The following is a 17,594-nucleotide window of genomic DNA, read 5'->3' as shown; positions in this document are numbered from 1 at the left end:
CCCATTCTTGAAGTGCCATGTTAAAATGTAAGGTTGTCTATCCTGCTGCTGCCACCTTTGTGGATACTCTATATAGTACCACCATGTCTTTTTGTTACCTTCCTCTTGAACCGCAACATATCCTCGTTGATTGCTTGGTTGTTTGTTTCTGTTTCGTATTTATATCACAGTCATGTGATTCAGGGATGATTTCTAATGCAGGCACAGGGATCTTATTCTGGTTGCATCAGCCTGTTAAGAGTGCAGTAGATTTCAGCTGCGATACCTGCAATTCAGTTCTCAATGGGGGATGCAGAAAATGCTGTCCCATCTTCGAAAAAGAGGGTTGCTGGGAGGGAACTCAGTCGGGACAACCCTGGCCTTGATGATGATGCTCCCGAAGAAGAGACCGGGACTTTCCAGAGAGCTAGTGAGGACGTGTTGGCAACTAGAAGGATTGTTAAGGTGCGTCGAACCCAGCCCCCCTCAACCACCTCCTCTAATCCTTTTGCTGGGATCCGTTTGGTTCCTTCAACTGAACTGGCTGCAAAACCAACTACCACAACCACTGCACCACCTCAATCCGATGGTGATGGTGACAAAGCCACTTCGGAAGAGGTAGATAGCACTGCGACGTCAGAAAAAAATGATGTGGACAAAGAAACCAAAGAGGGAGCCGCTCTAAATGAAGCAAATGGTACAGATGAGAATGCTAAGAAAAACGAAACTAATGGACAGCTGGATGGAAATGTGGCCGATAAAGAGAAAAACCTCTCTGGCAACGAGCCTACCAAAGCTGAGGAAGGCGACACAAAAGAAGAAAATGAGAATGAAGGTAAGGAAGACGATACACCTGTGGCATCTGCTCCATTGAGTTCGTTCCAACAGCTGTCTAGCAGCCAGAATGCCTTCACAGGTCTTGCAGGAACTGGGTTCTCCAGTTCGTCATTTTCATTTGGGTCAATTCCAAAAGACGGGTCTGCGTTTGGGCTAAAGAATGATAACACCTCTTTCCCTTCATTTGGTATTGGGAGCTCCAACAATGGAAGTTCGTCCTTGCAACTCTTTGGCTCCTCTATGGGATCAGATAAAACGAAGAGTGAAGGAAGCAGCCTGCCGTCCATGCAGGAAGTGCCTGTTGAGACGGGCGAAGAGAATGAAAAAGCGGTTTTTACTGCGGATGCCATATTGTTTGAGTATCTTGATGGAGGGTGGAAGGAGCGTGGGAAGGGTGAGCTGAAAGTGAATATTTCTACAGCAGGTGCAGAAAAAGCCAGGCTCGTGATGAGGGCCCGGGGTAACTATCGGCTGATCTTGAATGCGAGCCTTTACCCGGACATGAAACTGACAAATATGGACAAAAAGGGCATCACGTTTGCTTGTGTGAATAGCGCCAGTGGCGAAGGAAAGCATGGGCTCACCACGTTCGCCTTGAAATTTAGGGATGGATCGATCGCAGATGAGTTCCGGGGGGCTGTCACGGCACACAAGGGGAAAAAGGATGATGGTTTGAAGACACCTGAGAATTCTCCAAAGGCCCATGATGACTGAAACAATGGAGAGTGCAGATTTGAAAAAAGAACAGTTTGATTGGAAGTCTCAAATCGGGTACTTGCTGTTAACTTGTCTTTTTATTGTCATTTGTCCTTGTCTCATTGCTCATTACTCGATAGCTGAGCTTTAGATAATATATGTAACACCTCTTTTTATATCTAGTCTTTGATAGAATGTTCGTCTTTTCAAGTTCATTAGCCATAGCAAGCATCTTAGATATGCAAGATCCTAATGCACCTAATCGTTCATCCACTTTTTTTTTTGTTTTTTTTGTTCTTTCGTCTTCTTTTTTTTTTTCTTCTTTTTTTGTTTTTAAAATCTGTTGGGGGCTTGAACTACATTGTTTGTTCGCAGCTGCAAAATGGCAGAGAATTAGTGAGTGTAATACGTTTTCATGGATGTCTGTACCCGGACACCTTGCTATTGTAAGATTGTGGAATACACTTGCAGATTTGAATTTTGAAATATTCCTTTTTTTTTTTTTTTTTGAGTAAGCATTCAGTGGATGATATAACCTTTATATGAGGGCTAGTTCTCTATTCAATTCTCTATTGGTTCCGAACAGGGAAGAACTTAGTTTGTAGATGTGGGGCCGATAGTTGCTCTATCCAAGCCATTGATCTGACAACGTCCATCATGGATGGACCATTCCCCGAAATTTTCCCAAATTGAAAGTTCCTAGCCATCAAATCTCTGGTCATTCCTCCATTGAATGTGGTTTGTTTGTGTGTTAGCCATGTATTTGCATGCAAGTAGTGGGAAGGTTAGGGCTTTGACCAATTGAGAGGATATTCTAGGAATGGTCCATCCATGATGGGGACTGTCTAGTCAATAGCTTGTATAGAACACCATGGGCTCCACATACAAACTAAGTCGAGAACAGGGGAAGTTCGGTATGAATAGCTAAAAGTTAGTCTCCCTTTATATTGGTACAATTTTTTGTTTTTGAGAATTGAACTTCACCTAAAGTGGCTGTTTGGGCCAAAAGGGTGAATGCTGCAGTATTTCTTGTGAAGGGTGATCTTGCTTGCAATGGGTTGTAGGTGATCAGTTCTGTTGCTTCCCGTCCATAAACTGCAATGAGAAAATACACACCTTTGACTAAGGGACCATTTGGACACATTTACTCAAAAGGGGTTTCTGAAAGGGGGGATTTCAAGCCTGCAATTTCTGTCTCGGGATTAGTTTTTGTGGTGGCACCCATTTTGTTCAGTGGGAGAGGAGTTGAGGGGTTTGCGAAGTGCATCCAAACGCACCACAGCAACTGCTGTTTGGATCAAATTGGCATTGCATCCCCCAAAAGCCTATTGAGATGTTGCATCCAAATGGGCCTACGATTTTTTATTTTTCTTTTTTATTTTGATTGTATGAGGAAAAATACTATGGAAAACTGATGCAGTGAGTACCGGCCAATGCATATCGAAAGCTCTAGAGCAGTTGGGGAAGCACTGGAATATCCCTTTATCTAGGCTCTCCTAGGCAAACCGACCAAGATCTCCCTGCGAGCTACGTATCTCACAAGTCCCACAGTTGGACGCACCTTTTAGCCATTCCGCATCTCACACACCCCCACACCACTGTATGATGCAGGCGCATCTCCACAATGGTGTGGTGGCCCCCGAGGGTGGGGTTTGTGAGATGCAGAATGGCTACGGGTGGGTCCCACTGTAGTACCCATGAGATGCGGGGTAGCTCACAGTGAGATCTTGGTTGGTTTGTCCGAGAGAGCTCAGATAAAGGGATATTTCATTGCTTCTTCAACAGCTGTGGAACTTTTGGTGCGTTGTTGGCCGGTACTCGAAGCATTAAAAAATAGAGTATTTGTTGATTAAAGATTTTAACTTAGGCAGGCTTATTTGAATTTTCTCCTTTCTCAATGCTGACTTGTGGTGCCGAGCTGGGTTGGAGTCACGTCATCTGACTTGGAAGTGGTCGTTAGTCCATGGTAGTATTACTCCAGACCAAACAGTTGCTTGACGTTCCCGGGAAATAAACTGAGCTGGCTGGCCAACCTGATGAACGGCTTAGATATGTTCTGCTGCATTTCGATCCATACCGGAAACATGCCTTTTGTAAGATTCTTATATTTGGGTAGCTGACCCGTCGGGGCTTCTAATTGGATCCGATTCCGATCTAATTGTAAATTGGGCTGAGATCTGGACGTGGGTCGATCAAATACGATCTGCAGTGGTGGATCAAGTGCGGTTGTCATAAATCAATAGTAGTAGAATATTTTGAAGGGAATGAGTAGGGTAGTTTCTATGATTTTTGTATCATAGCCTATTCAAAATGGATCCACCAAACAAGACGACAAGATTGCAGGATTATGCTTCTTCTAGAGTAGAATGGCGCAAGGTCGGGGCAACATCGGTTTCCCTGGGAATAATAGTGACAGGTGGATGGTGTGATCTGGACCATCGGTCTCGATATCTAATGGGGAATGGTTGAAATCCAAGAAACGGGCTTTACTAGGGTGCACACACAAGCAACTCAAATTAAACGGTTAAATTTGTGGGACCCACTGTAGATAGGGCGGAAACCAATCATATAAACGGTTTGGATCTTGCAAACCTCTCTCTCATTTGCATTAACTAGATCATATTATGGTGAGCATTCACCCCCATGTTATATTCACTGATGTTCGATCAAGATCAGGTGGGTGGAGTTTTGAGGGTGGGCCACCTCTTCATCGAGGTAAAGGCAGGGCGGTTGGCTCCACTAATTATCAGTGCCAAGTCATGATCGAACGGTGGTGATTGGGTATACTTATTATACAGTAACATCTCTCCCCAAGGATTCCCCACGTATGGATCTCATGGTTTCATGATCCAAACGGTTGATATGATGGCTTCCACAATGGATAATGGATGGCCTTGAAATCCCCCAGATTTGGAAGATATAAAGCCTTAGATACAGGGCTGTCAATTGATATCCAGACCCACATGTACCTAATTGACCTGACCCGATTTAACGGCTCTGGATCTCATAGTTGGACCCGTTAAGAAATCAGGTTGGTTTCAGGTCTTACCTTGTGGATCGAGGTAAAAATTGGATCTGGTCGGGTTTAGGTCGTGTTCAAGTGACAGAACCGGTTTAGTCAGGCCAGGTCTGGTCTAGTCGGGTCCAGTTGCTTTTATTAGTACAATTTTATATATTTAATACATATTAATGATTCTAGCAATAAGACGAGGTTTCTAAGGCCACATGCATGCAAGAGAGCCCATTTACACACAATCACACGTCAAAGTGGTACATGCTTGTGCAATCTAATCCATCCATTCGGTGGGCCCAACCACGTAAATTCTCTTATTTGTCCCTAACCTAACTCGAAAACTAGATCCCAAGACCTGATGGGTACCCAACGGGCACCTGAACACGATCGTATATGGGTCCGGGTCTTCAAGTGCTAGACCTGGACCCAGTTAAGACCCAAACCCTACCCACCCATTCACAACCCTACTTGGATATTTGGCATTTCCCCCTTTTTCTCTTCACTGCCAACGTAGGGTTGGGATTCTCTGTCCCTGAAACTATTAGGGTACAGCTAATCTATGGTGTGAGGATTACTGGATCAACAAGTTGATCATTGAACCATGGTCCACTGAATTTTCTTGTCCACAAACAGTACATTTGCTGATGTGCATGGCCTAATGCTTCAAAGGCACACAAAAGAAGCTTGTTTTTATTATATATAACTATAAAATACAAAGATTCAGGCCCATTTCTTCTTTATTCAACAAGCTTACAATATCCAAATTCCACTAGCATGGATTATCAGGTCTTCTTGCTGCAAGTCTCAGAGCATGATTCCAAGCAGCCTTCCATATCAGCCTTATCTGCAATGAACATCGCTTGAAAACCGTCAGATGATGCCGGGAAAAAAATTGTATTCGCTGGAGAATATAAAATAGCATGATACTATAAATTAAGTCAAGATCATTTTATATGGCAGTGATTATTTTCTTTAAATGCCAGTTTTTGAATGGGTCTAAAATGGTTTAGAGCAATGGTTAGGAGAAGTCTATAGATTGAATGGTAAGAAACTGCCTGACTGCCACAAAATTTGGGCACTGGCCCACCCATTATTCATTAGAGATTTACTAATTCCACATGTGAGCATGGAAACTCAACCTTCGCCGTGCCTAAATAATTCATGAGAAAGTCATATAATATACATAGGGATTTCAGTTTTGTAATGAGGCCCATGATTTAGCGAGCCAAGGCATTGATATGCTGGGAATCAACAATCTGGATGGACCACGCGTAGAGAATCCCCCATTATTCATTGATCCAGAACTGTTGATGTTATGGGTCCCACTTTGAGAGGTTTGTGATACAAAAGTCAACTTTTCCATAGGTGGCCAAAAAAGAAAATGCAACAACAATTCCCATTCAACCAATAAAAGGAAAAATATTCTGTGGATAGGATCTTCCACCATATCAATGTTGCAGATCACTGAATCATAAAACCATGGAGCCCACTTGTACAAACTGAAAACAGCAGTACTATACATGCTCTCCACAAGGGCAGTGTATAATACCTCATAATTTATATTAGAGAAATTATTGAAGGCTATAAAAAGCATATTGAGAGGGAGGGAGGGAGAGAGGAAGTAACCAGGATCAAGATGGCTGCATGAGGATGAAGCACACCCAAGGCGACAGTAGAAATGGTCTTTTGATTCAGATTGATCATAGCACTTAAGAAAACAACGCAAGCCACACACAAACTTCGACCCACCACCGGCCCTGCAGTCGTGATAGCATTGCTTATAACAGCTCTTAGCTGAGGCCATTGCCTGCCCTGCCATCAGCACCAACATTAGACTCACAACCACTGCAATCTTCACACCATTTCCCTCCATCTTCATACCCCACAACTCTCTCACTTGGACAGCAAGAGAAAGCCTCATCGCCAATTTATACAATAGAAGAGCCAAATCACATGCTATAAAAGGAAAAAAAAGAGAGAATACATGCAGTTATTCACATGTTCATTGTACATGCACCCAAACATATGCATGCACCCATAGATGATCCCATGCGTGGACTCCGATGCCACGTGTGATCCACATGGTACATGACTTGATCATTTCGTTGTGCGACTATGATCATATGGAATGGTATCCTCTGCAACAGCTGGTTTAGGTGGCCTGCGTGCAACAGTAAAGCTATGTGGGTCACCGTGTTTTCTGTGGGACATCCACTCCGTTCATCAAGTTCGCCCATTGATGCTAGATCCTGAGGCCAGAAAAAAATCCAGATCCACAACTCAGGTGGGCTACACTGGGAACAATGGGTATGGGATGTTAACTGCAAGTTCGTGTGTGGGTCCACCATGGTGTATTTTTCATCAAACCCATTCATTAGCTGTGAACCATCAGGATGAAGGATAAGTATAAAAACCAACCTGATACAAAACTCAAGCAGGTGCCACCACCTGAAATTAGAGGTTTTAGGCATAGTTTTACACTGTTCCCAGTAATGTCGTCCATTTAGGTTTTCTATTGGGCTGATTTTGGATTTCTAGTGAACTTTTAGGGCTGTCACCTTATGGATGGAGTGGATGTCACACATACAACATGGTGGGCCCACAAAATTGCATGTTGTATGTGCCTGTGTAAAATGTGTTGTAGACAATTCCTGTCCCACGTGCACAAACCATACACTGAAACCCCGGGTAAAAGTCATCCAAACAGTCCCGTGGGTCCCCGTGCAATCATCCAGAATCATTCAAATGGTGTGATACCCCCTACCCTTTCTAATTAAATGATCCAAATTGTCCTAAAAATGGAATTTTGTGCACCCTTGCTTGCATCTTTTGCTACCATCCAAGAGGATTCAATTGACTGGATGGGTAACAACATCAACGCAGCCTAAATTTTACACCATGGCTGACCCTACAGACCCTACAGGTGGCCCATCAATTGGTCAGTCTGGATAGATGGTCTTGCAAACCTAATGTGAATTGGGGGTGTATAGATTAACATGTGATCATTACTCTACTCAGAGATACCAGAATCTTCTAATATTATCCAAACAGGGGCTTTTTCAATATTCCCAAGCATCTTTGAAATCATGAGCCTTGGATGACCAAAAGAATTTTGCATAGAAGACATCAGTAAGGTTTTATAAATAGGACGGTGGTTTCACCTAATACTTGTTGGAGTAAATGAGGTGGTTGGTTAGCGTTGTATTTGCGTATTTCACACGTGGGTCACATGTACGACACGTGTCAAATACCCAAATAAGTTGCAAGGAAAGGAAGGCATGGACGGTGTGGATAGATTGGAAGTTGTGTTGGGGGGACAGAATAATTCAAGGGATAACTTTAAGCACCTCCCCTCTGGTTTTTGACAATTGCAAACACCTCCACTCTAGTTTGGATCATTGCAAATACCTCTCCCCCCTGGTTTACAGATTCCCCATGCGCGGTCTATTAGCATTGTTATCGTTGAAAAAATTGACCATTTTACGTCTCTCAAAGGAAACTAGTTGTAGGCGTGTGTGTCTAATATAACTGTGTAATCCATGTTTAACGTGGTCACTCTACCATGAAAATAGGAAACTCCCCAAAATCAGGCTGATCCAACCATTGGCTGCTCCACCATGTCAAATTTGGATGTTATTTGGAGGGTGTGGCCCATCCAATTATTGAATTAGCTTGATTTCTTTGGTGTCCAATATTTATGGTGAAGGGACCCTGTCGGATGGGTTGGATACAATTTATACTCAACGGTGGGCCCCACATGCAGGCAGAAAACTTCTAAGACAAGGTTATTTTTGTCATTTGGTGGAAATTTTCTAACCTATCTAGTAGAGAAGTGGTACCTGCAATAATCCAAACCAGAGTGGAAGTGATTACAATTGTCGGAAACTAGAGGGGAGACATTTACAATTATCCCATATTTCAAAGGCTTGTGCATGTGAGGAGTTACATATGTTTGAAGGCTTCTAACAATACATGCATGTATCTCTAGGTATGTATACATACATGGGGAAAACGATCACGTACGTTTGAACCAATGGTGATTACTCTGTGTTCCATCTATGTGGGGTCCACTGTAATGTGTGAGTTCCATCTAACCCATCCATTGGATGCTTCCCCTAATATTACACCGAGATCCCAAAATAAACCTCCACATGGCACAAGACCCTGCATACATGAATCATCAGTATACATGCATTGAGTGCTCGCATGAGAACAAAAATAGAATATCAACTGATGAAATTGAGGAAAGAAACAAAAGCGGAGAACCCTTGACCATTAGTTGTGTAAGTACTATCCTGTGCATAAATCATACACTGAGACTCGGTTTAAAAGCCACTCAAATAGTCCCATCAATGCACATGTTATCATCCTGAACCTTTAAAAGGATGGGATATTTCACATCCTTCTTCAACAAAATGATCCTGCTGTGCTAGAAATGTAATTTTGTGGACACTTGATAGAAGCATTTGCTAACATACGAGAGAAGGGTTCAAACTTAGAACATCAGATCAACATGACTTTTACATGAAGACTGATCCTAAAAGTTGCCCGTTGATTGGTCGGTCTGGAATCTGTATAGATGGCTTGTGGACTGAATGTGAATAGGAGTACGTGACAAGTTCTGGCCATTGGATTAACATGAGATAGTTACTCATGGATATCTTTAGAAGGGAAATACCCACTAGAAAATTCAAAGTTGGTGAGAATTTTCTAATATTGTCCAAACATGGGCTCTTCTCAATATTCCCAAGCATCTATAAAGTGATGTACCGTGGATGACCAAAAGAATTTTAGATGGAACTCAGCTGCACAATCCTTCTAAATAGGTATTGCTCCTTCGAATCATGCTTCGGACTCTCACTCTGGTCCCACTTCTACTAATTTAGACATGGTTACATTTTGAAATAGACGCTTCCCTGCTCCCACACCCGAACCTGTTGCCGCTTTGCTTCATGCTTCGTGCAACTATAGTATGGAAGCCAACAGTAAGGTTTTATAAATAGGATGGTGGTTTCAACTGAATGCTTGTTGGGGAAAATGTGGTCGCTGCATTGGGTGCAAGGAAGGTGTGAATGGATCAAAGTTAAGGTGGGGGAGGAGAATATTCAAAGGCTTATGCATGTGCGGAAAGCCTTCATGTGTTTAAGGGATTCTAATTTCTAACTATCCACAAACTGTGGTCGTTGCGCACACACGCACAAGTTACGTACTTGGAAGAATTGGTGGGTTACAGTGGTGCAGGTGTATGGATCAAAGTTAAGGTGGGGGAGACAGAGCTGTTTGGATCAAAGTTAAGGTGTGGGACACACGCCCACCTGCCCGCGCGCGCGCGCACACACACACACGCTATACATGCATACAGCACAAAGTTACGTACTTGGAAGAATTGGTGGGTTATAGTGGTGCAGGTGCATGCGCAGGAATTAAAAGAAATTAAAGATTTTTCTACTGTGAGAAAATGTGCTTTAGAATCATTTCCATACATTGGTAAAAATTACATTGATAACTTTCATACGTACAAGTTCTTAACAAATATTTCTTAAAAAAGAAAAAAACACTTGTGGGAAAGGGAGTTTGCTAAGCCACACATGTGGAGCCTTGCCTATCTCCAAATGCAAGCAAATGTGCCAATACAGTGCACGTGTGCAATCTCATCTTTCCATCGGGAGGGCTACACTTTTGAGATGTTCTGGCCCAGAGGTCAGGCTATTTCACTTCTTGGGAGGGCCAAGAAAATTATTTTACCAGTCCATTTGTTTTGTACATTCTGGGCCATCTGAGTGAAACCACCCGTGTTTTTACCAAGAAGATCTAATCAGTGTGGTCCACCTGATGGAAGGCTCGATCTTGCACACGTGTCTCATGTTGGCAAGTGTGCTTGCCTGTAGATTGGCAGGGATCTACAGGCACTTGGGCTCAGAAAATCTTTGCTAAAGACACATGCTATGAGTATAAGTACTACAACAATGTCATTTTGCACCACAGTTTAAAATGGGTAATTATGTTTGGCGAAAAAATATGGAGAGAATATAATTCATCGTAAGAAAAAGATGCATATAAATGCATATGATAAAACAGCACTTTGATTAGTTAGTGAAGATGATCATGCTATTAGCAACAGTTAGATGAACACACAAAGCCTACGCCTTCATCGCTACATTTGTCTTACCTGGGCCGTAAATTCTATATTGGCAGTCCATCCTCATGAATGAGTTGTTTGACATCTTTAGGAACTGGCTGTGAAATTTTCTAGCTGAAGATACATCATTTCAAGCATAGCCAGTTGGCTTCATCTAACAAATACATTTGCTTCTATCATTTGCTTCTTTGCCCTGTAATATCCACAGGCAAGAATATTAGTACCTTGCTAATTAGTTCCTTTATTCCTTGGACATAAAGGAATGTAAAGTTTACAGCTCTGACAAACTTCTAGTCCAAGACTTCTAGTAGTACAATAAATCATTCCCATGTTTAGGTGTAGTAAACTCATCCAATGAAATATGTACAGTGAGAAAACATTGTAGATGACCTGCATTTGACAATAAAATTAAAAATAATTGGTATGAATTATTTACAAATAATGGAATAAGCACTGAAGAGACGCCATAGTCTTAGTCACAAAATTGAGAAGGAATTCCAATCAATTTAATCAAACTTACATAATTTGGACAGACAGATTGGAAGTGTCAAACACCGGAGGTCCTCAAAAGCACGACCCCCTGAATAATAAAAGGATCTATGTTATGAAGGTTTTTTTTTTTTTCGGTAAATGCATAAGATACATAAAACGTATCCACTCAACTAGAAATATTAGAATTATAACATATGACAAGAACATGTATGATCCTCAGCAGTAAGGTCTGTATTCTCAAACCCTCAAATCCTACGAGTCGGGGGACACACAGGTCTGTCATCCAAACTATTGATCTAATGGCCCCCAACATGGACGGACCATGCCTCAAAGATCTCCTTCGGAAATCATAACCTTTTGATTGTTGGTCTGCAAATAGGTGACTAAAAAAGATGACAGAAGTGGTTCATATATTACTTGGAGAAAGCCAAAGATTAAATAGCTAGAATCTTCCAATCAAGGAGATTTTTGAGGCATGGACCATCAATGTGGGCCCAATCAGAACTACGGTGTGGATCAATGGGAGACAAGGCTAAGGAACAAAGCATATCCTTCAGCTGAGGATATTACAAATTCTTGTATATAAATGTTGCTAAAATGCTAGAATAGTTTTAGTTCCACTAATAGTGATTGGGGTGTGTTGGACATTGCATCTTTTTTCTTTTCTTTTTTCACAAATGTATTATCCTTGTAACATTGACTCAGACCAATAGTTACTAACCTGTTTTTCCATTCGTGTATTCTGTTGGACTTGCAATGTAATGGCCAATTTGCAATTGCAAGCAATTAGTCTTGCAGGAACCATCTGAACTTCTGACTGATACAACAGCCCAAACAGCCCTATCCCCAGTCTCCAGAATGTGAATCAAAAGAAAGCAGAGGCTTCTTAGATTGCATCAAAATTTGGGAAGGATTTCCACTTCTCCCTCCCCCAACAAGAAAAACCTCCATTCCATCTTTTATCTCTATCCAGCTACAACCAGGGTCTTTCTTCACTCCCTTACCTCGCATCCCATTCCTAACCATCTCTACATCGACCCATCTCCCATACATAGCATATATATTTGACAGCAAAACATGGGCTGCAGAATCATTTGTCTCCCCGTCAAGAATCTTCCATGCTGCCTTTGCTCCCAACTCCACATTTCCATGGCTTTTGCAAGCAGCCAACAAAGTTCTCCACATCAACCCACTGGGCTCAACTGGCATTTTATTAATAAATCCGTTAGCTTCATCCAATCGCCCAGCACGGCCAAGTATATCAACCATGCAGGCATAATGCTCTTCCATTGCCACCACTCCATGATCTTCTGTCATTGACTTGAAATGGAGAATCCCTTTGTCAACCAAACCAACATGACTACAAGCTGAAAGAACAGCAATGTATGTGATATGGTCTGGCTGTATTCCTTCTCTCTGCATCTGCTCAAACAATTCCAATGCCTTGTTTGCACATCCATGTTGTGCATAGCCAGACACCATGGCATTCCATGACACCACATCTCGTATCACCATTGTGTCAAAAACTTTCGAAGAGTCTCTTATGCTCCCACATTTGGCATACATATCTACCAGAGAATTTCCTACAGAGACATCAGATTCAAGTCCACTCCGAACTATATGGGCATGAATGCACATCCCCTGCATCAGAGCGGCAGAACCTGCACAGGCGCTTAAAATACCCACATAACTGAAATAATCTCGATTCACTTCCTCCTGCTTCATCAATTCAAACAGCTCGAATGCCCCATCTCTGCTTCCAACCTGTGAATACCCGGTGATCATGGCATTCCACAATACATCATCTCGTATTAACATCTCATCAAAAATTTTCCTTGCTTCATCCATGTATGAAGATTTAGCATACATGCTTACCATTGTGTTGCCTATATAAATATTCAAAATCATACCCATCTTTAAAACCAAGGCATGTATCTGTTTCCCTGGACTGATAGCTGCTAAATCAGCACAGCCTCTAAGAATAACAGCAAAAACAACTGGATTTGAATGCACCCCACTTCGATGCATCTGACAGAACAATCTCAAAGCCTCTTGGCTATTTTTATTCAGCAGATAACCCGATATTAATATAGCATATGAATTCGCATCCCGTCTTTTCAAGATGGAAAAAGATCTCTTAGCACTATCTAAGCTTCCACATTTAACATAGAGTTTTGTAATTGCATTTCCGACAACAATGTCAGAAAATCCAAAACCACTCTTGGTGATACAAGAATGGATCTGCTCACCCACCTCAATGGACCTCAGATCAGCACATGCACCAAGCACAGTACAAAAGCTGAACTGATCAGGCACTAGCCCCATTTGGTACTCCTTACCAAAGAGCTCCAGAGCCTTCCCAGCATGCAAATTCCAGCAATACCCGGCAAGCATGACATTTATTGAAACCAAACTATGAGGGGCTGACATGGAGGAGAACAATACAGCTGCGTCTTCAATCCACCTGCATTTTGAATACATATGAAGAAGAGATGTCATCAGAAAGTCACAGAATTCAATCCCGAGTTTCAAAGCCAAAGCATGGATCTGCTTGCCTTGATCAATAGCCTGAAGACCTGTGCAGGCATTGATCACAGTGGCCACAGTATACCGATCAAAAACCATTCCTGTTTTTCTAAAAACACGGAACAGCTCAAGTGCTTCTCCGTATTGCAAGTTCTGAACATGGCCGGCCATAATAGTAGTCCAAGAAACTAGATCATGTACTGACATCTTAAGAAATGTTACATTTGCATCCTCCATTTTTCCACATCGTATGTACATGGACATCAAAGCATTGCCGATAGAAAGATGCGGCTCAAAACCATTTTTCAGGATACAGGCATGGATTTGTGCACCCTCTTCTTCATATAAACACAAATTGAGGATACCGACTAGAGCTCCTTGACTCAACCCCAAACCGGAAACTAGAAGTTGTTCCACAAGTTTCAAAGCTTCTTCTCTCTGACCATGTAGATGACATCCGGATATAATTATAGAAAACAAAGCTGCATTGGGTTTTCTAAAGGTATTGAAAAGCTTGTGCATATAGATTACATCCCCAAGCTTAGCCACTGTTCGTAGCAGCTCCGCCAACACAACATTATCAACATCCAACCCAATTTTAATTGAATAAACATGAAGATTTTTACAAAAGTCTAAAGACTCTAGAGCAGTTCCTGCACTCATGACTAGTCTCATTGTCACCAAATCCATCACCAAACCTGTCCGACACATCACTCGGCAAAGCCCCACCGCCTCCCGAAAAGACCCATTTCGTGAATACCCTGAAATCAATACATTCCAAGAGATGGAATTCTTTACCACCATTTCATTAAACAGTTTATGCGCTTCAGATAAAAACCCACATTTCGCATACATATCGAGCATCCCAATCTCTACAAACTCATCAAAACAGAACCCATTTTTCATACTCGATCCATGAATTTGGATGCCAAGTTCTACAACCCCAGAGCCTGAACATGCCTTCAGAATGGATGCAATAACAAACTCGTTCGGCTTCAACCCATCCTCCTGCATACTCTTGAACCACCCGAGTGCTTCGAAATCAAAACCATAGCTAACATGTCCAGAAATTAAAGTACACCAAGATACCAAATCTCTCTCAGGCATTTCATCAAACAGTTGGATGGAATCACCCAAAGACCCCACTTTAACATACATATCCAACAACAAATTTGAAATCATACAATCTGAATCATATCCCAATTTCATCAAATGAACATGGACCAACCTACCCGTAAAAAAATCATTGGATTTGATGCATTTTCTCAAAAGACCCACGTGGAAATAGGGGTACTTAGGAGGGGTAAGATTGTCCAAAGGGCCTACTATTTCTAAGATATCAGATACTCTTGCCTCTTTATAACAAGTGGTATTTTTGCAGTGATGCTGCTTTTGGGGATTGAGGAGAGAGAGATTGTGAATCCATTTGGGGATTTTTTGGGTGGATTTGAGAAAAGAAAAGGATGGTATCGAAGAAAGAGAGAGAGATCTTCTCAACATAACAATGGCAATAATGGTAATTTAATGGAAGTTTGATGTGATTTTGGCAGGAGATGGGCATGTTTGGGAGGTAGGGAGAGGGATTCAAATTCAAAGCCCCATGGAATTTAGCGTGGAACGTTGTGAGGGGAGCGTGCAACAAATATCGCCGAGATTTTAAAAATATCTCGATAATATAACAAAAAATCACCATAATATATTATCGCGATATTAACTCGAAAAATAGTACAAACATTAAGGAATTTTCAATATAAACATTTATTTAAATTTTAAATTATTTAATAATTCACAATAAATATTTTATTTCATCGATATTTTCCCCATGATATTCCGAAAAACCCCAAAATTTGAAAATATCCCGAGAAATTGTGTCCGAGAAATAGCCGAGAACGATATTTGTCAATACGGAGGGAAGTAACATCCTTCAAAGGAGAAATGCATCTTGATAATATGAACATCCGTAGGCATGCACGCGGCCCGGGTACACGTGGCATGCATGTAGAGAAATCGCAACCGTTCAAAAAGTGGGACTCAACGTAGGTGATATGTAGGACAAAAATGCCGTTGAAATCATGGTTGAGATGGGAAATGATCAACAGTCTATATTCAACAAGTAAATGTAAAAAATTGACGGTTGAGATAAAAAACAGGCAACAGTCCATATAAACATGTGGTTCGGTTCTGCAGATGAATCTTATGAAGGGAAAGGCTCAATCTAGGGCAGAGGCTACGTTCTGTGGAGTGTTTGGATTACAAGGCAGGCTAGACTACACGCAGATCCAATCGCAATAGCATACATCGGAAATTTAACCGTTGGATTGGGTTCCTTTTTAATGGCCCAAGATTGGATGGCTGTTGGAGTGCCACTAAACCATCCCAAGCCGCTGGGGGTAATCTCAACAGTAATTGACAAATGGTCATCCCAAACGGACCACTCTATCCCTGACCTCACAACAGTCTGCTCATTGCTGATTAATTGCTAATCATAAAACTAGTATCTTTTTTTGCAACATTTTGTTAATCGCAAATCACAAAACCAAGCATCCCTTTTTATTGCATTTTGGATTACAACATAAGATAAGACCCTGAGAGGAAATCAGGTCACGAGCACCCTTACATGTGTTAGAGGGGGAGACAGGCCGCACTGTATTTTCCTATGGCTAGGCGAGTACCCGTGATCATGTCGAAGACCCCATGTGCATGTGTGAGTATATGAAAGACTCTATACTGGGAAAATGCACATGGGCTGCTTTATGGAGTGATCCAGACCGTTAGATCGGAGGGACGTGACGATCGGGCCATCTTTTATCATATTTTAGGATTTAGTTTTGATTATTTTATATTTAAACACATTAAGTGTTTTAGTTGATTTTATTTAGACTAGGGCTATTTTTGTTAAAATTCACAAGATATGGAGATTATTATAATTTTTGAAACTTTTTGAATCTATAAAAAAGGGGGGCGACATTATTGGATTTTGTGATTAAAAAAAAAAGTGAAGAACTTTTGCTTTCTTTTCCCATATTCTAATCTTCATAAATAGAGGTGCGAGGTTTCCATTTATCTTTACACTATCTTCTCTTTTCTCCCTTATCCAGGTATTTTCTCCAGGTTATTAATTATTCAATCCCAAATCTTCGTCTTCTCCCAAATCCAACTTTCCCATACTCATCTACAATCCGAATCTTAATTGACTTAAACCCATCCTCTCACGTCACACGTGTGAATCCTACTTGCCCATTTTGGTTTTCCACCATCATTATCAAAATTCCTTTCTTCCATTCCCGAAATCCTAACTCTAAACTTAAAATTCATAATTTTCCTACTTTCCCAAATTACCTAAATTCTAATTTTCACCCTATGTTGTATTAGGTTTCATATTTTAAAATAAACTATACCCTATACTAATTGAATGTCCCTATATCCATTTGATTATAATTTCTTTTTATTTAATAATCTTATGTTATGATGTTGATAGATTAGTCAAGATTATGCATGACTCTCTTTTGATTTTCATGATAATTGTGATGAATATAGCGATGTTTGTGTTATTTATTTATTTATTAAATATTTTAATTCGATTATTTGATCTCACATGCTACTTAGTTCATGCATCGGTCCTACTTCAGACCTTCATTTTGACTGCGTTTGGATGCACAAGTGAATTGAAACATGAACATTCACCACTTCCAAAGGATACTGTGGACACGCAATGATTAAACAATGATAATTTCCATGGTCATATAGAAAATAGGATTCCAAAAATGAGGTTTTCTCCAATATATAAAATGATATGTTGTGACTTTAGCCTTTGAATCTAGGCCATCTTCCAATGACCCTAGCCTTTATACGATGAGCTCCATCATGTTTGGTGAGAAGTCAACAAATTAAAGCTATCAATTGGATGATCTC

General features: G+C 41.1%; 2 protein-coding genes across 6 annotated transcripts; one reads left to right on the top strand and one right to left on the bottom strand.

Moving 5' to 3' along the window:
- The first annotated feature begins 201 nt into the window (after nucleotides 1–201).
- Nucleotides 202–1,727, top strand: LOC131223371 (nuclear pore complex protein NUP50B-like). The gene has a single exon (XM_058218773.1). The coding sequence runs from the start codon at nucleotides 283–285 to the stop codon at nucleotides 1,528–1,530; it is 1,248 nt and encodes a 415-aa protein (XP_058074756.1). The 5' UTR covers nucleotides 202–282; the 3' UTR covers nucleotides 1,531–1,727.
- Nucleotides 1,728–6,196: 4,469 nt separating this feature from the next.
- Nucleotides 6,197–15,372, bottom strand: LOC131223369 (pentatricopeptide repeat-containing protein At4g39530-like). 5 transcript variants are annotated; one of them, XM_058218770.1, is made up of 5 exons: nucleotides 11,878–15,372; nucleotides 11,185–11,244; nucleotides 10,940–11,054; nucleotides 10,695–10,857; nucleotides 6,201–6,337 (listed from the first exon to the last, which is right to left on the bottom strand). In XM_058218770.1, the coding sequence occupies exon 1, from the start codon at nucleotides 15,180–15,182 to the stop codon at nucleotides 11,997–11,999; it is 3,186 nt and encodes a 1,061-aa protein (XP_058074753.1). In that variant the 5' UTR covers nucleotides 15,183–15,372; the 3' UTR covers nucleotides 6,201–6,337; nucleotides 10,695–10,857; nucleotides 10,940–11,054; nucleotides 11,185–11,244; nucleotides 11,878–11,996. The 5 variants fall into 5 exon arrangements, with proteins under 5 accessions (XP_058074752.1, XP_058074753.1, XP_058074754.1 ...); XM_058218771.1 differs by having other exon boundaries at nucleotides 10,953–11,054; XM_058218769.1 differs by having other exon boundaries at nucleotides 6,197–6,332; nucleotides 10,695–11,054.
- Between the last annotated feature and the right edge of the window lie 2,222 nt (nucleotides 15,373–17,594).

This window comes from Magnolia sinica, chromosome 13 (assembly GCF_029962835.1).
Source record: "Magnolia sinica isolate HGM2019 chromosome 13, MsV1, whole genome shotgun sequence".
Lineage (NCBI taxonomy): Eukaryota > Viridiplantae > Streptophyta > Magnoliopsida > Magnoliales > Magnoliaceae > Magnolia > Magnolia sinica.
This window is presented reverse-complemented; position numbering and strand designations above follow the sequence as displayed.

Excerpts from the sequence above, each read along its gene's own strand:
- LOC131223371 (XM_058218773.1), top strand. The coding sequence starts at position 283 with ATGGGGGATGCAGAAAATGCTGTCCCATCTTCGAAAAAGAGGGTTGCT.
- LOC131223369 (XM_058218769.1), bottom strand. The coding sequence starts at position 15,182 with ATGTTGAGAAGATCTCTCTCTCTTTCTTCGATACCATCCTTTTCTTTT.